Source organism: Genypterus blacodes, unplaced genomic scaffold, assembly GCF_046128005.1.
Source record: "Genypterus blacodes isolate CSIRO-AG114 ecotype Tasmania unplaced genomic scaffold, CSIRO-AGI_Gbla_v1 ptg000015l_1, whole genome shotgun sequence".
Classification (NCBI taxonomy): Eukaryota; Metazoa; Chordata; class Actinopteri; order Ophidiiformes; family Ophidiidae; genus Genypterus; species Genypterus blacodes.
Window position 1 is genome coordinate 5,847,970 of NW_027466829.1, and position 24,019 is coordinate 5,871,988.

General features: G+C 47.7%; 4 protein-coding genes across 8 annotated transcripts; 1 reads left to right on the top strand and 3 right to left on the bottom strand.

Annotated features, from left to right (window-relative positions):
* Positions 1-471: 471 nt before the first annotated feature.
* On the bottom strand, positions 472-2,962 carry LOC142988629 (zona pellucida sperm-binding protein 3-like). Its single transcript, XM_076137858.1, has 9 exons — positions 2,851-2,962; positions 2,328-2,626; positions 2,119-2,231; positions 1,859-1,962; positions 1,395-1,572; positions 1,120-1,249; positions 890-969; positions 715-782; positions 472-639 (listed from the first exon to the last, which is right to left on the bottom strand). Exons 1-9 carry the CDS (start codon positions 2,960-2,962, stop codon positions 575-577), a joined length of 1,149 nt encoding a protein of 382 aa, XP_075993973.1. The 3' UTR covers positions 472-574.
* A 377-nt stretch (positions 2,963-3,339) lies between these two features.
* Positions 3,340-9,863, bottom strand: LOC142990337 (GRAM domain-containing protein 4-like). 3 transcript variants are annotated; one of them, XM_076140113.1, is made up of 20 exons: positions 9,791-9,863; positions 9,261-9,646; positions 8,391-8,601; positions 8,056-8,143; positions 7,799-7,919; positions 7,591-7,691; positions 7,269-7,401; positions 6,930-6,955; positions 6,674-6,765; positions 6,149-6,240; positions 5,984-6,032; positions 5,796-5,867; positions 5,668-5,711; positions 5,478-5,587; positions 5,140-5,294; positions 4,793-4,925; positions 4,604-4,697; positions 4,437-4,527; positions 4,268-4,336; positions 3,340-4,169 (listed from the first exon to the last, which is right to left on the bottom strand). In XM_076140113.1, the coding sequence occupies exons 3-20, from the start codon at positions 8,574-8,576 to the stop codon at positions 4,077-4,079; spliced, it is 1,749 nt and encodes a 582-aa protein (XP_075996228.1). In that variant the 5' UTR covers positions 8,577-8,601; positions 9,261-9,646; positions 9,791-9,863; the 3' UTR covers positions 3,340-4,076. The 3 variants fall into 3 exon arrangements, with proteins under 3 accessions (XP_075996228.1, XP_075996218.1, XP_075996209.1); XM_076140103.1 differs by having other exon boundaries at positions 9,747-9,835; XM_076140094.1 differs by having other exon boundaries at positions 9,261-9,817.
* A 1,369-nt stretch (positions 9,864-11,232) lies between these two features.
* Positions 11,233-17,980, bottom strand: cdhr5b (cadherin-related family member 5b). 3 transcript variants are annotated; one of them, XM_076139706.1, is made up of 13 exons: positions 16,909-17,978; positions 16,602-16,691; positions 16,358-16,447; positions 16,060-16,161; positions 15,686-15,868; positions 15,266-15,356; positions 15,038-15,135; positions 14,653-14,850; positions 14,302-14,412; positions 14,160-14,223; positions 13,349-13,708; positions 12,612-12,775; positions 11,233-11,817 (listed from the first exon to the last, which is right to left on the bottom strand). In XM_076139706.1, exons 2-13 carry the CDS (start codon positions 16,677-16,679, stop codon positions 11,305-11,307), a joined length of 2,052 nt encoding a protein of 683 aa, XP_075995821.1. In that variant the 5' UTR covers positions 16,680-16,691; positions 16,909-17,978; the 3' UTR covers positions 11,233-11,304. The 3 variants fall into 3 exon arrangements, with proteins under 3 accessions (XP_075995821.1, XP_075995812.1, XP_075995829.1); XM_076139697.1 differs by having other exon boundaries at positions 16,602-17,978; XM_076139714.1 differs by lacking the exon at positions 13,349-13,708 and having other exon boundaries at positions 16,602-17,980.
* Positions 17,981-19,897: 1,917 nt separating this feature from the next.
* LOC142990026 (D(4) dopamine receptor-like) lies at positions 19,898-24,001 on the top strand. The gene is made up of 4 exons (XM_076139734.1): positions 19,898-20,531; positions 21,229-21,341; positions 21,467-22,056; positions 23,111-24,001. The coding sequence occupies exons 1-4, from the start codon at positions 20,304-20,306 to the stop codon at positions 23,314-23,316; spliced, it is 1,137 nt and encodes a 378-aa protein (XP_075995849.1). The 5' UTR covers positions 19,898-20,303; the 3' UTR covers positions 23,317-24,001.
* Positions 24,002-24,019: the final 18 nt, after the last annotated feature.

Here is a 24,019-nt window from a genome sequence, read left to right on the forward strand (position 1 = left end):
TATTCGATATTACTTGTATTCACGCCATTTTAAAAGGTATCTGCTTTTAGGGGAGTAACACAGATGGACAATGTTTCGCTTGCTGTGTGCCGGTGTTTGTAGTTCATAATCGGATATCCGATGCTCTTCCATAACCCTGAATGCATCATCAATCCCTTACGTGCATCCTAACATACGTCATCACGTTATCCTTGTGAAACGATACAATATAGAAATGAATACATGAAGAAACGTTTACAAACTTTAAAACAATTGTACGTTTAAGCAAACGTTTAAAAGGGCTTTAAAAGAAGCTTGTTGCTGACACCAGTAACATCAAGTTACTCACCAATGTTTGATTTTCTGATATAATTAATGTAGGTTTTGTTGCTACAAAAAATAAATATTTCTTCAGTGAAATGAAATGTTTGAATAAAAAACCCTGAGAACTGTGATGAATAGCTTAAATTAATTCATATTTACTCACTCAGTTATTTTCTTTGCCTTTGACATTTGGGGAAAAACAACTTTGTTTGGATTTTCTTTAACGTCATATCAACAAACAGGATGCAGATAAAAGTGAATGTTTTGTTATTTAATGTAGAGGTCTCCCCGTCACTCTGATTGGTCCAACAGCCTTCTCCAGTGTCCACTGAGCATCTGCAGAAAACAATTGACTTTCCATTTACAATAATTAAGACCAATGGCGTGAAACATGACTTATGTATACTGTACCTGAGTCTGTCCCACAGGAAGTGTCACAGCAGGAACACACCTCATGTGTCCCACCTGCTTCCCTCCACCTGTCAATCAAAACCATGTAAGCAACTGATCAGGATCAGACTACGATCAGAACACGCAAACACTGCAACACTGGTTGAGTGTGTGTGTGAGTGTTGTTAGGTCTGACCCATTGCTGAAGTAGCAGGCTTTGTTGAGATGATCAGCAGGACCAGTAGGTGTCGCTCTCAGTCTGCAGTGGATGTAAATCTGTGGACAAACAGGAAGTGAAACGTTACACTTCATCAGGCTCTTCATCCACATGGAGCTCTCACATTTCTTACTGAATCATTATTCAACTTCAAATTATTCTACATGAAAATGACAAATGTGAGATGTAAAGATGTCAAACTTGGTTACGCTGTCAGTGAACTCAGCGCCGTCGTCCCGCTGGAACATGAATGCCTCAACCTCAAACTGCAGCCTGTTCTCCTGAGAGCGAGGAAGGAAGCGAGAGCTGGAGGCCGTCAGCTGGCTGTCAAACAGGCACCTGAACGCCACATAGAGACAGTATGCGGTGTTGACCTGTTGACCTTAGCTCAATCACAGCCCATTTAAAATGCATTGATTTATAGAATGTTTGTCAGAGTGAATTTAACATTGGTGATCAACCACACAGGAAACAGGAAACCGACCCATAGTTCTCCAGGAAGGCGTATCGTGGCAAAGCGTCGATGTTTGGGGCCGCGGTCGCCACGCAGCTTTCCACCGTCATCCTGAGGGGGGCGTGCTGGAACAGTCTGACAGATGCTTCAAAGCGCATCATGTCACCCAACAGGAAGTGATGGGATGGACGCACAAACTGCCAATCATCTGAGAGAAATGGCAGGTGATGAAACTCCGCCCACAGTTTCTCATTGGTGTCTAATCAATAATGTACCGGGAAGTTCAGATTTACTTTACTACAAGAATTCCTGCTGTAACCACGGTGACAGCTTCATTAGCCAAGTAAACAGGACACCAATGAGTTGTGGGTTTCAGAAACACTAAGTTGGGTGACGACCTCACTCTCCACCCGTATGTTGTTAGTTCTTGCCAACTGGCTAAGTAGCTAGCCAAAGCTACAGCAACATAAACATATGATTCTTTGAACACAAACCTGTCATGAGCCTCAGTGAGAACATGAGGTTCTCCTGCGACCCCTTTGTATCAGAGAACGAAGCCCATGTGGGCCTCAGCAGCTCGCTGCTCACAGCACCACGGCTGAAACATCAAGAGGAAACACAACCACCATGTTACTCCATTTGTTTTCACTTTAACACTGCATTGTAAAAAAAAAAATCCAGAAAGAAAAGAAGAAATTCTTAAAACAACTGTAGAATTAGTTTCAGTTTCTAAAGAGCAGATGTTCTGTCTGACCTCAGGTAGTGACACTGGATGTCAACAGTGGCATCTTGAGATCGGACGATAGACGTGAGGCGACTTGGGGAGTAAATCAGCTTAAAGACGTAGATGAAGGAGTCGTCAGACATCTGAAAAACACAAATGCCTTTAGCATCTCGTTACGTCTCCTTGGCCCTCTGCTTTCTCGCTTGTTGGCCTTTCAGCGAGTCAGAGTCGTGTCTCACCAGCAGGTGGCTTCCACAGGTGTGCAGCTCAGACTCAAAGAGGAAGTTGTGCTGATCTTGGCTCGAGGCTGGACATCCTCCCAGGGACAGCTCAGTGGCCTGCACCTCTCTGCCGAGTCCCAGCAGGTCCTTCTTCACCTCCACCCTCACCCTGTCCTCACCGCACACAGCGCTCACGCTGTCCACGGGTGCCCGGGTTGTCAGCTGGAACTCTGGAGGGAAACGGGGCTCCTCTTCGGCTGGAGGAGCAGGAAACTTCCAGGTCAGCGGCTCCTGGAAGCTCTGCTGTTCCTGACGCACTGCGGGTACAGACAGCCGTAGACAGGGGGCAGCACTGAGCAGGGTGGATTGACAACTTCAGGGCTCATTTAACGTGTTTGGAAGGAATACAAATCATATTTCAACTTTAACACTAAAATACTGCACAGCTGATCATATAGGCTCACTACTTGTCAATCAGGAAACAAACAACTATAACCTCGACACACTTGAAACACACTGGTATTGATAAGATAATTGGTACCTGGTGGTCCCGGGCCCCACACAGGGTCCTGGTCTGGATCCTGCCATGGACTGGGAGCTGCTAATGTGACACATAGCACAGAGAGGAAGATGATGATGGTAAAGACCTTCATCTTATCACGTTTTTGACTTGAAACTTTTTTTCTCCACCTGCTGCTTTTATACGGCTGACATTTGACTCCGCCCCTCCCCCTGATTGACTGGACGGTCCTGCACCTCGTTAAGATGCTGATGCCAATCAGCTGAGCCACACACACACACAATCATGATCAGTTCGCTTTTCTGTTTGTTTTTTCCACCTGCATTCCTTTCCTTTTTATTTATTTCTCCTTCTGCCCTCTGCCGTGTTTCACTCGAATTCGCTGGCATTGAAAGTAAATGTCCCCTCTTGAGTTTTCAAAATAAAAGCTCAGAGGTCTGTTTCCTGTTGCAAACTTAACATCTCATTTTTACAGAAACAGCAGGGGGCAAATCAAGACGAAGCAACAAATAAAGTTTAAAATCCATTTTACTTTATATAAAATAAAAATAGAAAATGTACATCCTTTAATAAAATCATTACATCAGTGAGATGCAGCAGTTATACAATTATATCAAATGTTACAAAACCACCAAAAAATAATGATTACAGAGGAAGATGATGACATGCAGGAGGAAGACCAAACACAAACATTAAAGCTTCTGGAGAAGCTTTATAATCCTCCTTCCTCCTGCTGACACCATCTCTCTGTGCATTATAAATGGAATTAGTGTTGAAGCTTTTTGATTATTCAAACATTACATTGACAAAAGAGACAAAACTCTTTTGAAAATAAAAAAAGATACTGAAAGGTTTTGCTGTTAGCTTAGAAGCTAATTGTTGATTCCTCAGTCAGCGTGTTCAGAACAAAGGCACAACCTTCAATAATTACATTGTTGTTTGTACATTGTTTGTGTAAACATACAACTCGTCATCATACAGTTGGTTTAGCCTTATTAAGCTTGAGCTGCTGAGCTTTTAGTGTGAAGGAAGGAAAGATAAAGGCAGAAGCTCAACTGACACACAGGACACACAGAAAACACAGGACACAGAAGAGGACACACAGAGGACATGTACATAGGATCATATGTCTTATAGTTTTGGATAAACAGGAAATAAAGAAGCAGACAGACAAACAGACACTGGTCAGTGAGTGTGGCTCTCTGGCTGTGGCACTTCCCGTCGCCTCCTGAAGGTGGCGGTGTTTGTTAGCTCTCTGCTTTAGCAACTGCCTTCAGGTACTGAGAGAAAATGGCTTCAAATGCCTCGTCTCTGTGGACCATCGCTCCAAAGACTAAAGGCTGAGAGACAGACAGGCAGAAAGAGAGACACAGGATGCTGTTGGATGCTGTTGTGTGACACGTGGAGTGGCCACGCCCTCTGGAGGCGGAGCTCTTACCTTGGTGGTGGACGGGGTTGTTATGGAGATACCCATCCCAGATCCAGGCAGCACAGATAAGACCTTATACTGCCAAGAGGAGAACACGACTGTATGATTAGTGTCCTTGATGAGGAAGCAAGGGTTGACTGAGAAGTAGTGAGCCTGAGCTTTATCTGAAGCTGGGTACCTTCTGGATGTCAATCACATCCATCAGGCTGATGACTTTGTTCTTCTTGGAGGCGCTCGATCTGGAGCTAGAGCTTTCAAAGCACAGGAAGCTGAAGAGACAGAGACCTTTGTTAAAACCATGGGACAGCAAACACTCCTGTTTTATATATATCTATAAGCTCTTACTTCTCAGTGATGTACAGGAATCCGTTGCGGAGGTAATCTGTGGGAGTTTTCCTCTCTCTGTTGATCAAACAGCAGCGCCAGCCATTCTCGCACGCTGAGTCACCACCACCACCACAACGACAACGCGTTATCAAGAACAGCTACACATCAGCAACAACAACAGATTAGCAACAGCAGCTCCTCCTCCACCTGCTAGGGGGCGCTCCGTCTCCGGTAGGCTGAAGACTTCGTGGAACGCTCCTCTCCTGGTGCTGTAGGCTCGGCCTCCGTCTTCACTGCCGCCCGCGGGAGCTCTGGCCACCATACTGCCTCGGGACGCAACCTGAGGGCAGCGTGGAGGGAAAAGATGAGGACATGCGACTAAAAACACACACACACACACACACAGTCACACGTTCTGGTCTCCAGCCTGAATGTGGTCTAGCACCCCCCTGAGGCAATGTTGACTCATTATTCCCACACCACAGGCTGCAGTGCTCTTGGGCTCAGAACTTATCAATCATCCTGGGCATGCAGGGCTTGGTGTTTGCACTGACCCGTCTAGACAGCCCATGGCTGCTGCGCTCCTTTAGCTGCAGGTTGGTGGGTAAGCTGGTCCAGATGATGTACGGCGTGTCGAAGCGTGCTCGCAGCTTGGGACAGCTCTTATACAGGAAGTCGATGATGAAGAACTTGATCCCTGCGTAAACAGCTGACAGGAAGAAGAAGAGCCAGAAATCGTCTCACCAAAACAGAAGTGTGTCCTGCTCGGTGGGGATTAGAGTGTGTGTGTATATGTGTGTGTGTGTGTGTGTGTGTGTGTGTGTGTGTGTGTGTGTGTGTGTGTGTGTGTGTGTGTGTGTGTGTGTGTGTGTGTGTGTGCGCAGGTTTGTACCGATGATGAAGCCCAACAGTTTGTATGGCAGCAGACAGGAGGAGATGAAGGCCACACACAGGCCCACATACAGCTTACGGGTCAGATCAGGCTCCACCCAGATGAACAGACTGCACACACACACACACACACACAGGTCAGTGAAAGGTTCAGGTGTGTTTAACAGATCTCAGGACAGTTCTAGACTCACTTCTTGATTTTCTCCAGGATGTCGGACATCCTCCCAAAGAGATTCTGTCAGGAGGAGGAGAGGAGATGCGTGTGTAACAGTAAGAGTTTGTGTGTCTGTCTGAGGTCTGAGTGTGGGAGGAGTCTTACCTGAGCTCTCTGAGCCACGTCCAGGACCAGCTGGAACTTCTCAGTCACACTCAGCTCTTCTTTAGGAGGTTCCTGCAGAGATTCACAAGTCTAAGTACAGAGTCTGCATAGCTCTGATAGCTTCTGAGCTTAGGCTAAGGCTCAGAGCTGTGGCTTAGGCTGAGGCTGAGGCTAAGAGTAAGGCTCACCACAGGCTCAGGCACTGAGGGCACAATACTCCACTCGATCCTCCAACCTCTGAAACACAAAATCACTGTCACTGCTGCAGTGCATCATGGGAACACACAATGTATGAATGAATGAATGACCACACTGACTACAGACTGATGAGAGTGTCAGTGGGCGGGGCTAACCTGGCAATGAGGTAATTTAAGGACAGGCGGAGAACAGCGAGGAACAGAAACACAGGGATGAGCCACCCGGACCAGGCAGCATACATGTATATCTGAGGACACACACACACACACACACACACACACACACACACACACACACACACACACACACACACAGACACACACACACACACACACACACACACACACACACACACACACACACACACTGACTGATAAGTAGTGAGCTTGATTAGCTGTGTAATGTTGGGCGGCGTGGCTGAGGAAGGCCGAGCGGTCATCTAAGGGTTGGAAGGTTCCTGGTTTGATTCTAGTTCTCCTAAAGAGAGTCAAAGTGCTGTTGAGCAACACACTGAACCCCTAACTGCTCCTGATGTGCAGGTTGTCTCCTTGCATGTTTGAACCTGTATCAGTGTGTGAGCCGAGCAATGTGAGGTCAATGTAAAGAGCTTTGGAGAAAAGAGCAAAAGTGTGTGTGTGTGTGTGTGTGTGTGTGTGTGTGTGTGTGAATTGCGAACTCACGAAGAAGGCAATGGCAGACGTGTAGAAAGAGCGCCACCTGGATAAGGCTGAGAGGTTCCTCATGAAGGTCCGGACAGGTTTGGCTCCTCGTTCTGGAAAGATGACAAACCAAGTCCCCTCATCTCTAACCATTGCAGCCGTTGCTTAGTGGCCCACTTTCTATGCAAACACTAAGATCTCTTCCACCCAAGTAGACACATTAGAGATATTAGAGTCTCAGGTGTTTGTGTTTTAGTGATTAAGGATCAATACTCACTGAGCCGTCTCATGTTCTCTGTCAACCTGAAACGACAAAAACAAACATTCACCTTAAACGACCAAACTGTCAGAGAACGTCCCAGGACAGTTTTCTAAAAGGATCTAGAGCAGAGACCTTCTGGGAACCTTCTACCAACATGAGCATTCTAGATCAGTTAGGAACCTGCTAGACCTTCTGAGAGACCCACTAGAGGAGACCGGACGTCTTCAGGTGGAGTCCTTGCGAGAGGAACCTGGTGTGTGAAATGGTCCTTAAGGGCAGCTCATGGAAACGGGGTTTCACATTGACGTAGTTTGGTCTCAGTCCCCAACGATGCATGCTGATTGGCTGACTGACCTTTTGGCGCTGAGCGGCTCCTCCGTCTCCACCACCGTCTCCTCTGGCTGGAATCTGAAGTCCTCCACGTAGACAGCCAAGCCCTCATAAAGCCACTTCTGCAGGCTGGAGGACAGAGAGTTCGTCTGTGTGTCTGAGTGGAGAGACAGAAGTGGACATTAGCGTGTCCGGGTCAATACGGAGGCTGAATCCATGTTTGATCCATGATCCATTAATGGCTTCTAAGAAGAATTGATTTCCCTCTGTTGACAGACTTTATGACTGCAGCCAATCATCATCATCAATCATCCTGCTGCAGATAATATGAATTGATCCGACTCACCTGGGGGAGTTGGAGAGTAAGGGGGCGTGGATTCAGCATGTGGGGGCGTGGCTTCAGCATGTGGGGGCGTGGCTTCAGCATGTGGGGGCGTGGCTTCCGCTCTGTACAGCAGGTGAAGTAAAGTTTATTAGTTTAACCAGTCTAAGAGTGAAAATGTGTTGTGTTGAGTTGAGTTTAGGAGTAGAAATCAGGAGAGCTCCAGGAGTACCTGGAGCCCAGGACCTCGTTGAGCTGGCGCTCCAGCTCGGTCCGCCGGCAGCGCTCCCTCTCCACTTCCTGCTTCAGTGAATCCACGTTGGTCTCGTCGCGAAGTTTTTGAAGTTCTTCCTCTGAAACCAAATACCAAGCGTCATTTTTCCTTTTCTGCTCTCAGTCGACACGACAATACATTTTCAATGAGATGGTTGCCATGGCACCACCGTGAGGAGACGTGTGTGTTGGCTTCAGGTTAAAGGTCAGACTGACGTAGGAAATGTGTCTCCAGCAGGGCGATCTCTAGGTGACCTTTGACCTCATTGAGATCTGTCCTCGAGTAGTCTTGGAGAGCAGCTGCCTGAGACACACACACACACGCAACAGGAGGTGTTAAACAGAGTGTGTGATGAGGATGACTTCCTTTCTGATCAATAGTGGAGTTCTCTGGTGGGCGTGGCCAGCAAGAAGCCAGGATCATCTCACCATCGCTCCAGCTGATTGGCTGTTAGCGTCAGCAGCTCAACAGCCAATCACATCCATACAAACGACCAAACTGCCTTTAAAGCGCGTTCACACTCAATGTGCAGCCTGACGTCACAGCGTACCTGAGCGTCCTCCAGCACCTCGCCCTCCGCCTCCCTCCCTTCCTCCTCCTCTCTGACTGACAAACACGCTTTGGTCACAAAGTCTTCATAGCATTCGGCGTCTGACGTGGTGGGCGACTCGCCGGCGTCCACGACTTCGTCTCGCCGGTGACTTCGAAAACGAATCTTATCCAGATGTCTCCGCATGATGAGACGAGGACGGAGCGAGTGTCTGCAGAGAGATGATTGATTATTACCGATCAACAAAGAGGATAGGAAACAAGGAGAGGAAACAAGGAGAGGAGACAAGGAGAAGAGATGAGGAAACAAGGGAGAGGAGGAGGGGAGAGGAGACATGGAGAGGAAACGGAGAGGAGTTGAGGAGAGGAGACATCGAGAGGAGGCAAGGAAAGGAGAAATGGAAAGAGGTGAAGAGACTAGGAGAGCAGAGGAGACAAGGAGATGAAACAAGGATAGGAGTCAAGGAGAGGAGACGAGGATGTAAACAGCCTTGGGATAACATCTGTTGGGAGTTGGCCCTATATAAATAAAGTTGAATTGAATTGAGAGGAGACAAGAAGAAGAGACGAGGATAGGAGACAAGGGGAGCAAGCGAGGAAAGGAGACATGGAAAGGAGACAAGGAGAAGAGACGAGGTGAAGAGAGGAAGCCAGCAGAGGAGGGGGGAGAGGAGAGACAAGGAGAGGAGAGACTAGGACAGGAGGAGAGAGGAGAGAGGAGAGAGGAGAGGGAGGAGGAGAGGAGAGAGGGTAGGAGAGGAGACAAGGAGAACAGACAAGAAGAGGAGAGAAGAGAATCTCTTCTCTTCTCTCCTCTTCTTGTCTCCTTGAGAGGAGAGGAGAGGAGAGGAGGAGCAGGAGCGCTTCTCACCGTGACTTCTGGTTAGTTTAGTAAGTTAAGTTAGTTTCGTTAGTTAGTTTCGTTAGTGTGGTGGTTCCGTGTTCCAGCGATTCTGCAGCGGGTCCAGATCCTGTCTCGTCTCCTTTCTGACCGAACTGAGCCGAACCCTGATCACCGTATTACTCTTCCGGTCTGACAGGTGTGGGCGGGGTCACCGCCGGCGGCCTGACAAGGAAGTGACGTCAATCTACTAAGAAAGCTTTCTATAGAAGGCGGGGCAGCGCTATTGTTGTTGTTGTTGTTTTCTGTCTCGCCTCGTTATCAGCTGACCGAAACCGACGCGGCTCCTACGATCCGCAACTCGGACGTGACGCAGTTAAAGACTCCGAACTCACGGGTCCGTCGATATCACGAACCTAAAGGAGAGAGAGAGAGGGAGCGAGAGAGAGATAGAGTGTCTGTGTGTGTGTGTGTGTGTGTGTGTCTGGTTGATCAGATGTCACCTGTGATCGATACCTTGATTGAACCATTATGCTCATTATGTGGCAGCGTGCACATACATGTTTGTTTCACTGAGAGTGTGTGAGGAAGATGAAGGTCTGATGAAGAGTCTCCTCAGGGGATTGAAGCTCTGGCTGCTTTATAAGGGAAACCACCCAAAGATACATCACCTCATTTACAAGGCAGCTGATTGGCCAAGAGGTGGAGCTTCATATGATACCCTGACTGAGCTCCAACTAAGGCTGCTGCAGACCTGGAGCATAAGTTACCACGGCGACAGAGTGAGATCAGAAGTGAGTCAGCCAACCTAAACCCACTCAGCTGTGACAGGCGGGGTCACTGAGGTCACCTGCAGCTCTGTGACCTCCGGGTTACCCTGCGTCTCTGTCCGTCACAGGGGGACCACTTGATTGGTCCCCCTGTGTCAGACTGCAGTGTGACTGAGACCTGAACCTGCCTGTCTCTCATCTCTCTGTCTCTCTCTGTCTCCCTGGTTTTGGGTTCCTCTGGGGTCCAGGGCTCCTTATAGAGTCTCTTGGGGTCAGGTTCTATGGGTCAGGTTCTATGGGTCCTTGAGGTTTGGCACTCCTCTGGTCCCCTGTTGGAGGTTTAACGTGTTTCAAGAGGACATCCTGGCAGTGCTGGCATTGAGCTGGTTGAAGTCCGGAGGAAAGTCCTAGTAAGAGTTATTGTGTTTTAATCAGGCTGTACTGTTGCTATGGGGATATCTCAGGACAACTTCCCGGCAGGCTGATGTCTGATTGGTTCATAACCTAAAAACAAATCCATTTCAGGGATTGTTCCACTGCACACGGTCGCCGCCCTGACAACGGCTGATAAATGCTGAGGTCAGAGGTCGTCCTGTCAGCGTTCCGTCAGCAGGCGGTGTTTGATTGCAGGTAATCATTGACTTCCTGTGGTCCAGGGTCCAGTCCTGGACAGACTTGTCTTCTGATGGGATCCAGGAGTTTCTATCATTTTCTTGCTGGGTAGAATGTAGAATTTTTCTTTTCATTAAATCATTTACGTATTAAAGAATTGTTTTGTTTCTTGAGTTTGTTCCTCTTGAGTTTTTATATTTTTAGAGTTAGACAAACACTTCACCAGGCTTCTGTCGCACACAAACACATTCAAGATTACCAATCACTTTTATTTTTCTGAATACAGGAAGTATTTACATCATGACTTAATGGTGGCGCTGTGCTCACCCGACCTTTCTCTCTACATGCCTGCACTCAGGAATTCATTTTTAAAATCGTTTAACGTCTCTTAATGGGACTTCCAACAACTTTGACAGAAAGTGAGCTTTTAAAAACATTTCAGTCCCCAAAAAACATTTGGAAAGAAAGAAGGAAGTAAAAACATATTTTTTTCATATACAGTATGTTATTCATCAATCAGTCATGTGTTTAATGAAAAGCTCTGTACTGATTGGTCGCTTCTGTATTTGACTTGTAATACAAGATATTAAAATGTGTATTATTTGTTTTTTGGAATCAGGTTGGATCAAATTCTGTTTGGTTTCAGCACTGATTGCTTAGAACCCCGGCCGCCGCCCCCGCCTCCTCACAGCTCACATCTCAGCTTCCTCTGAATCGTCTGCAGGGTCGTCCATTTTCACTCCGAGTCCAGAGTCCAGATCCGTGTCTGCAAAGCCAACCTTTGGGATTTTCACCTGTGAGCCATCATCTTCGTCCTCCTCCCTGTCGCTGGAGGACCGTTCTTCTTCCTCCTGGTCTCTGCGGTCTGGAATGATGACCACGTCCTCCTTGGCATTAGGATCGATGTCCTCCTTAAACCAGACGGCCTTGTATCCGTCCTCCACGCGTCTCTCCTTGGTCAGGATGGGTTTCACCTCCTTCTCCTGGTCGCTTTTCTCAGCATCGGCCTGGCTGCTGTTGCCATGCAGGAGCTCCGCAGTCTGCAAGATGGCTTTGTTGAGCACTGTGTTCCCTGTCTGTGTCTCACTGGCCATCCCTTTTTCTGGACCGCCGGCCCCTGAGGTGCCTGCATAGTCCTCATCCTTCTGGAAGGCCTCATTGGTGAACTGGATGCCCTCCTTCTGACCAGATGAGCCTTGAGCCAACTATGGAAGGAAAACAAGGGGAGGATGAGGAACCAGCCTGAATGTTCATCCCTCTGTCTGGCCACAGTGGCGCCATGGTAACACTTTGCACCAACACTGGCCTGAGCACGTTAGCTGGATGGTCTCTCTCGCTCTCTGTCTCTCTGTCTCCCTCTCTCCCCCCCTCTCTCTCCCTCTCCCTCTCTCTCTCTCTCTCCCACGCCCTCTCTCTCTCTGTCTCTCTCTCATCATCACCTGGTATATCGTCTCATATTCTCGTACCCCCTCACTTATCCTTTGTGCACTTTACCGTCCACATGGAAAAGTGCACATATCACTCCGATATACCAAAGCGGTGACTCACTGAACATGAATAATAACACAGCAACATGAATGATCTGTTCCATGGCCATTGACACTCCACTGCTCCACAGCTGTACAGATTCAACTAAAGCTTTAGATTTGGTTAACCTTCAATTGGTATGAGACAAACGTCATCAGATCATAACAGGAAGCAATACGTTGTTTTTCAAGGGAGTCAGTCTGATGTGATGCTTCAACAAAATGGCTGAGCTTGGGATTAACTAAATCACGCACAAGACATATAACTAAATTAAAATACAGCACTCTAACAATAAAACGTAACAATGCTCTACAAACTGTTTAAGTATCTTGAGCCAGAACAACATTTCACCTCTTTTCCTACTATTTATTTCTATTACTTGTTCTCGCGGGGCAGAAATGATCAAATTTGTTTGGAATGAAGTATAGGAACCAGAACTGATGCTGTTCCATGTTTGTGGACATCAACTCACAGAGCTCCTGAAGACGCTGGCTTCGAAGACCTTCCTCCAGTCTGCTTTCCCCCTCTGAACACGGCATAGCAGCAGCCCGATGACCAGTAGACTTATGAACAGCAGGACGCCCAGCGTGGCACCGAGCGCTGCCATGTCCGTCGAATCAAAGCCGCCAGGAGGGTCTAGAACAGAGGTCACCAAATACAGAAGTCACCTTCAGGTCAAACAAACCCAAAACTAAAGCAAACCTGAACCCAACCCCTGTTTGTCGGCTGTCATCCCTCCAATCCTGAGCACCACTCATCATCCTATCCAACTCTGTACTGAACCCATCCACCTGTCCATCCCTCCACTCACTCTCCCCCTCTGTCCTTTTTCATGCACTACAGCTTCCATCTCCTCTCTCTCCTACAGGTTATGGTTGGGCAACAGAAACCCCAAGTCACCCATATTTCCAGGAGAAACGTTTCTTCTTCTCCCTTCCAAATGCTTTCATGCTTCATCGGGGCTGCTGAACTACTTCCTTTTGAGAGTACCCATAATCCATAGCATGCTTCCTTTAATTGATCCAGGTATGACTTTGGTTCACTTGAGAGCAGAGCGAGTCCAGTTTTTGTTTTAGGAGATGAGAGTGAGCTTGTTTGGTTCATACCTGCAGAAACGACCCGAACTATAGAAAGAGTTTGGTTGGTGAGCAGCAGGTGGGAACTGTGACACATGCGATGGTGATAAATCTGCTGAGAGAACTGAATCACCTGTGCGAACATTTTCAGTGCTGGCTGTTGGGGTCACATCTTCCGGGGTCGTGTTGGGTTGACTGGTGGAGATGGTGATGTCAGAGGTCACACTGGTGCTAGAGTTGGTTGCTGCTGTGGGCGCTATGGTGGTGCTGTTGGTTCCTGCTGTGGGCGCTATGGTGGTGCTGTTGGTTCCTGCTGTGGTCACTATGGTGGTGCTGTTGGTTCCTGCTGTGGTCATTATGGTGGTGCTGTTGGTTCCTGCTGTGGTCATTATTGTGGTGCTGTTGGTTCCTGCTGTGGTCATTATTGTGGTGCTGTTGGTTCCTGCTGTTGTGGGAACTGTGGTGCTTGGAGCTTCAGTGGTGGTGGGTAGGCCTGAGAGGAGGGCAAACAATTTGATTGGCTAAAACAGTGTATAACTGCATGCTGGAGGAAGTTACGTCCCTAGCTGATGCTCTTCTCTTCCTCAGACAGTGTCTCTCTTTTGAACTTCACTTTTGAAGTCCATGCAATGGATTTGCGCAGATGTTCTTTGCCTCATCAGGCCAGTCAGCTGATGGCAGCGATTCCTTGCCACACTTCCTCCTCTACAGAAGAAACCCTCACAAACTAACACTAACCCATGACCGTAAGATCAACGGATCAAACCATCAGTCAGAGGTCTCAGGGGTATCAGAGGTCAGAGAATGTGATGTAGACCAAACAGACATCACCGTGTTGAAAACCTGTTAGAGTGGTGTTACAGTGCTGCTGCCTCCTACCGACTGTCTGTTTTTATCTCAATTAGGACTGTAGATGTAAGACCTTCAAGCTCCGTCTCTCCTACCTGTCACCTCCACCATCACTTCAGTTGTTGCCGATTCGTCGTTTATTGTGTCCACAGCCTTCACCTGGAAAACAGTTCAGAGCTCAAATCATGGAATGAAGCTCACAGGTCAAAGGTCATGTTTATGAGGACAGTAACTAACCTGCAGGTTAAATGTAGACACCGGAAGATCCTCGGTCATAATTAAAAAACCGTCAGCCAGCGAGAAACCCCTGCTGCCTGTAATCTGGTACCGAATATTTGGATTCACTCCCTGTGCCAAGACAAGTCAGGACAAATCATTCTGTAGTTATTCCAAAGTCAGGATTGTTCCAACATGTTTTTGTTTTTTCTGCCATTTCTCAGGGTTTTGTCCAACCGCCTCTCAACTACTTGTTCCAAATGTTTAGAAATGAATCTTGTCTCTTCTGAGTTCTTCCATTTTGTTGTTTTAAGATGTTCCAGACTCCAGACTACAATACTGAGGATATGGTGGAGGAGCATTGTGTTGTACCTCTGGGTAGTCCTCATCTGTGGCCTGGATCCGGAGCGGCTGACTCTCGTCGGTGAGATTAGTGACTGCACTGCCCACCGCGGTGACTGTGCCCTCGTATAGAGGTTCTTTAAACTGTGGGAGGTACAGGCTCTTGTCCACAACATTGAAGGTCACTGTGCTTGTGGCCAACTGGAAGCTGTTTCCCCTCTGAGCAGCCTGTCATACACAAAGAAGAATGTGGCGTTTCCTGTCACTGTAAGCTCTCTGCATGCTCTGCACCAGAGACCAAACTCCTTCTTCTGGTCTCTAGTCTGAAGTCCAGGCTACTGGATAAACTACTGGGATCATGTGACTTGTGTGTGTAATGAGGATAATAGTTTAATGTGTGAATTCCGTGTTTTACCGCGACAGTCAGGCGGATGGGGGTCAGGCCCACTGCTGGTATCAACATGCTGATGTTCCCTGAGTCCGCGTTAATCCGAAACACGTTAGCATCATTTCCTGTAACACACACACACACACACACACACACACACACACACACACACACACACACACACACACACACCGCGTCTCACAGAATGGACACTATAGATGAGTGTAGTTGTTTGTTGTTGGTGTCGGCCCTTACCGCTCACGATGGTGTACCTTATCCCCTCATTTAACCCGGCGTCTCCGTCGATGGCGTGCAGCGGCCCTGGTTTCAGCGGTAACTCTCCAGCCTGTAGGGGGCAGCACGTCATTACTCTGTCAATCAATGGATGTTCCAATGGCTTTCACATACAACAGGAAATTATGGCACAAATACAACAAATGTCTGTAAATGGGTTGAATGATAAGTAGTGAGCTGTGTAATGTTTCAGCGAAGTCATTTAATTCCTGACCTCGGCCATTCAAACTTCAAGTCTCTTTGAGTTGGACAAGATGGACAAACGAGGACAAAATGCTGTGATGATGGACTTGCTGTCTGCTATCCACGGTTGTTACAAACAAACTGCATGGAAAATGGATTTTATTCTGAAAGACCGTTTGAGGAAGCTGTGTCACACACCTCTAGTTCATTCATGGTGATCTTGCCTGTGTAGCCCGTGTTCTGGCAGATAACATCTTCACCCACTGTGAACTTGGTACATGGCTGGAACCATGGAGGTCTGTTGTCAATGTCTAGGATGGTCACCAGGACGGTGGAGGTAGCGATGTGGGGGGGCGTCTCCCCAGCCGACGGCAGCGTGTCCTATGAGAGAAACAGGAAGATGATTATTGATGAGACAAGTCCTCGCCACCGGCTCACACTCATGATGCATTCAGGTTCTCCTCACCGGCTGCTAAAGTCATACATGTTCCTGAACACCAGCATTAATCAGGAACACGGATAAAAAACACGGATCCACACTTCCTGTTTGAACCAAATGTCACATCACTCACCTGCACGTACAGCGTCAGCGTGAGGCTTTTCACTTCATCGTAGTCCAGACGTTTCTGAACCAGGATGTCCGGGCTGGTTGGCGACCGTAATTTAACCCCTTCCTGCCAGAAACAAACATGCCAAGATGTAGCTGCTTGGTTTAGTTATTGTCCAGGGGAAAATTAGTTTCCTGTTAACAGTGTGAAGGTCAAGGTGTAAGCAAAGCTAACAGTTTCCTCCTGCTTCCAGTCTTTGTGCTAAGCTTGGCTATGCAGATCTCCATTGTGTCTTCTGAACTAGAGGTTTGACAGTTCTTACAGTTTCTGATGACAGCCTGTAGAAGAGGCGAGTGTTGGCGTCCGCGTCAATGGCAGGACAGGAGCCTATGAGGGAGTCCGGCGGAGACAGCTGGGACAAAAACAAACCACTTTACTTCTGCTAGGTCTCATTATATATGCCGATTTATGCAACCTTAATGAAAATACAGGAAACAAAACAAAGCAAGTCAAGATGATTCATAGTAAACACAGGAACAATAATAACACTAAGCAGCAACACTCACCTCTCTGACCACCAGCTGACACGGGTTCATCTCAAAAGTTGGAGGATTATCGTTCACATTGGTCACTGACACGACCATTTCCACATCATGCTGAATGAAAAATGAAATCACGTGTCAAAGATGATTTAGCAGTGCAGAACTAGAAGAAAGAATTATAAGATTGATTGATTTTCAGCAAACGTCCTCACAAACCACTACAACCTCCTCAAGGAAGTTCAGTGACCTATGGAACCTTCTCAAGGACCCCTAAACCTCCTTCAGGACCTATAGAGCTGCCTCATTATGCAGCAGGACCTGGTGGTGTTACCTGGAATAATGGAGTCGTCCGCTTGCAGACAAATGTCAAGTCATAAGTTGTCTTAGCCTGTTAACAAAAAAGTTCAGTCAAAACTCTCTTCCAGGAGTGTTCTCCTCTGTACTGGGTTCTGGATCTGGATACGGATTTCAGATCTAGATCAGGTTCTACCTCATAGTCCAGTGACCTGGTGGTTTTGAGCACGTTTCCTTCGAGGACGAAGGGGACATCAGGTTCTGTAGGCGGAGTTTTGATTTCAACTGTCACACCCTCATCGACTGTGATCTCACTCACGACTTGGCCGGCCGGGCCGTTTTCCACAATCGCCGCGAAGTCCGGACTGGTACAGACTGCAATGCAGGAGAGAGGAAAACACTTAAATGCGTCAGCATGTCCAAAAAAGCTGGCAAGTCTTCAGCAGCGACAGGAAGAGACTCCTGTGAGGTCATTTGGCTCGTTTCCCCAACACAGTGCCCTCTGCTCTTATCTTCACAGATACTTCCTCATATGTCTAAACCTGTGAATGTCTCCATGACGATGACTGGAACAGAAAACAACTTCAATGGTGAAGATGTGATCGATTATCAGTGATCATATTTAGGAACTGATCAATTCAGATATCAAAGAATCCCTCCATTAACTTCCATTACTAATACTACTAATACATTTCTGTTGAGTTTTACTGGAGCAAATCAGAATCTAAATCCAGAACATGTCCACATCTCTGAACAACAGAGACGATCTGGGTCGAGACATCCCTCAACCACAAAGTGTCAAATTTCATGTGACGTGTCATATTTACTCACTCCACTGCTGCTGAGTGAGAGTGGACCTCTGAAGCAGGAGCAGCAGCAGCAGCAAGCTGGTGGACGTCCTCACGGAAACCTGTGGACCAACACCGTCCATGTCTGCGACCTCTCTGTCTGCTGTTTGTCTCTTCTGTCCTCTGTCAACTCCACTTTATGGCTGCGCTGGACTTTGGCCGTTCCTCATAAAAGCATAAAGACACAAAAGCTCCCAGTGAGCTCATAAAGTGGCAGCCCGTCCTCCTGTGAATGATCACAGACGGAAGAGAAGTCGGGATGTTGAAATAAACAGTTGAGCAGATGATGTTCGGGAAATGTCTCCTTTCAAACTGACCAGAGTCACAAAGACATTCATCTGGGTTCTGAACACACACACAGACACACACACACACACACACACACACACACTAAGCAGTCCACACGTGAGACACGGTTTGTCTCAGTCTTTAATCATGAATAAAATCAAACAGCAATCATGCTTTAGTATTACATATTATTGATGATGATGATGATGATGTTGATTATTGATACATGAATGAGTTTAATATCAAAAAGAAGCTAAGGGTTATATGAGGGGCACACGTCCAGATTGTCATGGTGATTCGTCCAGTGGTTGTCCCTACAGGTCAGAGCTCCAGTCGTAGACGGAGGGACACATGTTCTGTTTGAGCATGACATTCACCTTCTCCACGTCCCCTCCCATCACGCTGTGGACACACAGGTCAAAACACAGGTCAGAGGTCAAGCCCCACCCTTCAACACCTTTGTGTCTAACGTGTGTGTGACGTGTTTGTCTAACGTGTGTGTGACCTCTTCCTGGCGGCCTGCATGCGACGCAGGAAGACACAGATGGAGTTGTGTTTAGCTTTCGATCGCAGGAAGTCAGCATATCTGTTGGCAAACTCGATGTCTGCCAGCTGTCTCCTTCTGTCCAAATGTGAAGACACCGTCTCCCTGGACACCAAACGGGAAGACATATTAGATCATGGATGGTGATTGAGGAAGCGATGGCTTACATATGAGTACGTGCCTGAGGCCGCTGTGCAGCACAAAGTCCAGAGCCCACGGTGCCTTCAGGGGCCTGAGAAAAGTGTCGGCCTCGTCTGTATCTCTGATGACCGACATGCACACAAACACACTAATGAATGAATGAGTCCAATATCAAAGACATAACAAAGGCAATGCAACTTTATTTTAGCGGCATGTTTCGCCTTCAATCTCACCTGTCCCATGTTGGCAGTGATGTGGTGAGGTGGAGGAAGGTGGACAGGAACAGGAACTGGGTCACACCGAGGCTCAGCATGATGAGGAAGAGGAGGATGAAGAGGAGGAGGAGGAGTCTGAGAGGAGACATCAGACATCAAACGTCTTTCACCCAACAACACCAACAACAACAGAGGCCACTCACCTGGACAGAAGAAGACTGGCCCCTGCTCTGGTCCTGGCTCTGCTCCTGGCTCAGGTCTTGGCTCTGGTCTTGGCTCTGTTCCTGGCTCGGGTCTAGGCTCTGATCCTGGCTCAGGTCTTGGCTCAGGCCTGGCTCTGGCCCTGGTCTTTATGTAGCTGCTCAGGTATCGATCCTTTGAGGCGTTTATGATTCTCTGTGTTTACTGGAATCATAAATTGAAATCTAATAACCAGTTCCCGCTTGCTTAATGTTCTCTAATCATCTCTGATCACTCACTGATATTATTCCACATGGGATCATCGCACAGATCAATGAGAGGTATTGATCTACACGCACACAAGCTGTCTATATAATAAAATCCATAAACGACAGCCTGTGTGTGTGTGAGAGAGAGAGAGTGAGAGAGAGTGAGTGTGTCAGCCTGTCTGTCGCCCTGTGTGTCTGTCTGTCTGTCTGTCTGTCCAGACGGTTGCGAGTTTCTCTCCAAACTGCTTGCCATGAGTGACTTCATCCCAGTGCTCTGGTGGAGGAGCAGCTGATCACAAATCAATCATGGTTGTGAGGCTTTGTTAGATCAATAAGAAGAAATCACAGAATGTGACCTGATGATCTCTGAAGCCCAGAACATTTTTGGGACGCTATCAGCGAAACACCACACAATGTGAGTGATTGAGCGCCCCCTAGTGACCTTACTACACTAATAAGGTTTTCAACACACACGCACGCACGCGCACGCGCACACACACACACACACACACACACACACACACACACACAGGCTGTGAAGGACACCATGAAGCTGATAAGCTGCTTTAATCAGCTCACTCACGTCCTCCTTCAGTCTGCAGGCAAACACACAGAGCTTCTGTCGCTGCCTCTCATCATAAAGATGTTTCCTCTGAGCGGCGGTGAGGTGGATTTGATGATGATTGATGATTTGGAGGATGATTTCCTGGAGGTCAAACTTGAGTCCATCTGTGCCTGTGTTCTCTGAGGTTTCCAGCTTTTCACCACACGGACTTTAAAGGAGGAACATTTTTGAAGGCTTTAATCTGCGTTTCATGACGTAAGAAATACTGAGATCCCATCAGACGGGTGGAGACATGAAGGTACACGAGGTGGACCAGAGTCTGGGCAGGGCTCCGGCGTGAGGCCTTCATGAAACCCTGCCGGCCCCCTGCTGTGGCTCGGACATGCCGGCCAACCTGACCGCAGCAGAGACACAGCAGAGACACAACTTTCCGGCTCTTGTGCTCGGCGTTCTGCTCATCGTAGTGATCGCCTGTGGGAACCTGCTGGTGTGTGTGAGCGTGCTGACTGAGCGGGCCCTGAAGACCACAACCAACTACTTCATCTTCAGTCTGGCTGTGGCAGATCTGCTGCTAGCTGTGCTGGTGCTGCCCCTCTTTGTTTACTCTGAGGTCGGTTTCATCTCAGGCCATCTTTGTAACAGGTCACTTTACTAACAAGTCACTTTACTAACAAGTCACTTTACTAACAAGTCACTTTACCAACAAGTCACTTTACTAACAAGTCACTTTATCAACATGTCACTTTACTAACAGGTCACTTTACTAACAAGTCACTTTACTAACATGTCACTTTACTAACATGTCACTTTACTAACAGGTCACTTTACTAACAAGTGACTTTACTAACAGGTCACTTTACTAACATGTCACTTTACTAACATGTCACTTTACTAACAGGTCACTTTACTAACATGTCACTTTACTAACAGGTCACTTTACTAACAGGTCACTTAACTAACAAGTGACTTTACTAACAGGTCACTTTACTAACATGTCACTTTACTAACATGTCACTTTACTAACAGGTCACTTTACTAACAAGTCACTTTACTAACAACAGTGTATAAGATGTGCGTGTCCATCTCTTAGTGTGTGTGTGTGTGTGTGTGTATCGCTCATTGTGTGTGTCTCACTCTGTGTGTGTGTGTGTGTGCGTGCGTGCGTGCGTGCGTGCGTGCGTTCGTGCGTGCGTGCGTGCGTGCGTGCGTGCCTGCGTGCGTGCGTGCGTGCGTGCGTGCGTGCGTGCGTGCGTGCGTGCGTGCGTGCGTGCGTGCGTGCGTGCGTGCGTGCGTGCGTGTGTGGGTAGTTTCAGGGCGGAGTGTGGACTCTGAGCAGCAATGTGTGTGACGTGCTGATGAGCATGGACGTGATGCTGTGCACGGCGTCCATCTTTAACCTGTGTGCCATCAGTGTGGACAGGTACGTGCTCACTTCGTCCTGATGGTGGCCAAGAAACGGCTTGTTGGTTCTGGTCTAGAGAGAGATTGATGGGTGTTCATTTGATGACTGATATTGAAACATTGGTGAATTCAATCTTGTTTCAGGTTCATTGCTGTGACAATCCCTCTGAACTACGACAGGAAGCACGTGGACACGCGCCAGGCACTGCTCCTGTCAGCCACCTGGGTCCTGGCTCTAGCTGTGGCCTCGCCGTTAATGTTTGGTATCAATCAGGTTCCGGGACGTGACCCCTCAGAATGCAAGCTGGAGAACGAGGACTACGTGCTGTACTCGTCTGCCTGCTCCTTCTTCATCCCGTGTCCTATTATGCTCATGCTATACTGTGGAATTTTTCACAACCTGCGGCGCTGGGAGGAGTCACGCAGGAACAAGCTGAGGAGCAGCATTCAGGCCTGCCGAATGCTGCAGGAGGCCGCCTCCACCCTGCCGCCGCTCGCAGCGCTGCCACCGCCGCTGCCGCCCATCATAGAGCAAGAATCCACAGAAGGTCCGGAAGAGTCGGATGCCTTCCCGCCCATCCCTCAGAACTGCCCCACCACAGAGTATAAGAATGGCCCTCTGCCGGCCATGACCTTTGCCCAGATCAAATTCGAACCTGATGTGCGGCGCAGGAAAAGGGCCAAGATCAACAGCAGAGAGAGGAAAGCCATGAGGGTGCTACCTGTAGTCGTAGGTCCGTCTCTAACCTGGAATCTCTACCATGTTTTCCACACCACGCACACCTGATCTACTGATTGATGAACTATTGAACAGGAGAGGTGACACCCTGTGGCCACAGTGTAGAAGTCGTGAGCACACAACAGTGGTATAGAAGTGCCTTTATTGAAAGTGAAATCAATGATCTCCTCCGTTCGGATAAGCGATGATGAACAACATGTTTTTGTTCATGTCGACCCTGCTGGTTAAGGCGCCACAACAACGTCCCCTCACCTCTGCTTTAACGCCTGCTTAGTATTGTTGTCCTACTTTAAACACATGGAAATAACATTAATGTTCCTGATCCACTTTGTGATGATATCACAGATAAACACATCTTCTCTCCTCTTGCATCACAGATTGCTCTCTTCTGCAGTGCCCCCTGGTGGCACTATTTTGCTCCTATTACCCAAATATTCCAGGGCAAACTGGAATCTTTGACCAATCAACTACAGTGTAAACACCCAACAGCTACAGTGTCAACACCTGTAGCTGTTGGGAAACTTCACAAACGTCATAATTGGATTTGAGATGAAGGATTAACAGGAAGGAGACTCAGGTTTCTATTTATATAATCTGGTCGGGTTTAACGGCAGTGAATGTCTCACGACACGGCACAATACAGCGGGAGCCGAGGCGTGCAGGGACTGTTTGTGTGAGGCGTTCAGGGACACAAGGGGGCAGTGGAGTTAGAGAAAAAGTTCCACACGGAATTTCATCCTCAGTAAAAAGTCACAGCGGAGATTCTGAATAACTTAACAGACACCACAGCACAGAGGAACCATGACTGGAAAAATCTGTCAAACTGATCAGAAATTACTTTTGACTTCATTCCTCAAAAATGAGAATTTGACCACATGGTGTCACCTGTATGATGTCAGGGTTTTTTTAAAAGCACAATATAATTTTGTCAACGATAGAGGGCCCTGTGTACTGCTCCCATAAAGCAGGGCTGTGTTTCTACTTCCCGTTTGTGCTTGACATGGACATTGTGTTTGTGTTTACCTCACCCACTTCCCATTATCCTGCAGGTGTCTTCCTGTTCTGCTGGACTCCATTCTTCGTCCTCCACACGCTGCGAGCTCGCTGTCGGTCCTGCCACATTCCCGTGCCACTGATGAGCGTGGTGACATGGCTCGGTTACGTCAACAGTGCCCTCAACCCGCTCATCTACACCGTCTTCAACACCGAATTCAGGAAGTTCTTCAAGAAGGTTCTGCACAGCTGCTGCACCTAGGCAAGCATGGCCCCGCCCACTATGGCCCCGCCTAGCATGGATGAATTCCTCAACTGAGACTTAACTGAGGCTGCTGTCTGAATCTGAATCTGAATCTATTTTTGTTCTCATGTTTCTGTTTTACCTGATTGCGATCTATACTCTTTATTTTTCCATTCATTATCTCCACCAAGGAGGCCGTGTTTTTACCTCAGTGGCTGTCTTAGCAAGACAACTCAAAAGCTTATTGATGGGTGTAAAAGACATTTTGTGTAGATGTGAGTGATGGGCAAAGGAACACTGTAGGAGATTCTCAGGAGGATCTGGATCATAGATTTAAATCTGCCAAATTTTAGCTAGAGACTAAAGTACACAACACTGGTAACAAACATTCAATCAGTGTTAACGCGGATAAATGCTCACTGCTACAGCTGCCAAGGAAGTGGACTTACACCCTGAATAGATGGGCCATAAACACAAACTTATAGACCAAGGAAAACTACCTGACGCGCTAACCCTGAATCTCTAACCCAAACCCTAACTAACCCTGACCCTCCAGTCCAGGGACCCAGAGAGGTTAACAGCTGCTTTCAAGCAAGCTCCGATCTGTAACACTAGTAAACAAAGACAGGCCATATTATTGTTGTTAGCATCTGTAAAAGTAAACCTGACCTGAGAGAGATGTTCCGCCTTGGTGGAGGTTTGAGTGCGTTCTTATCTTACA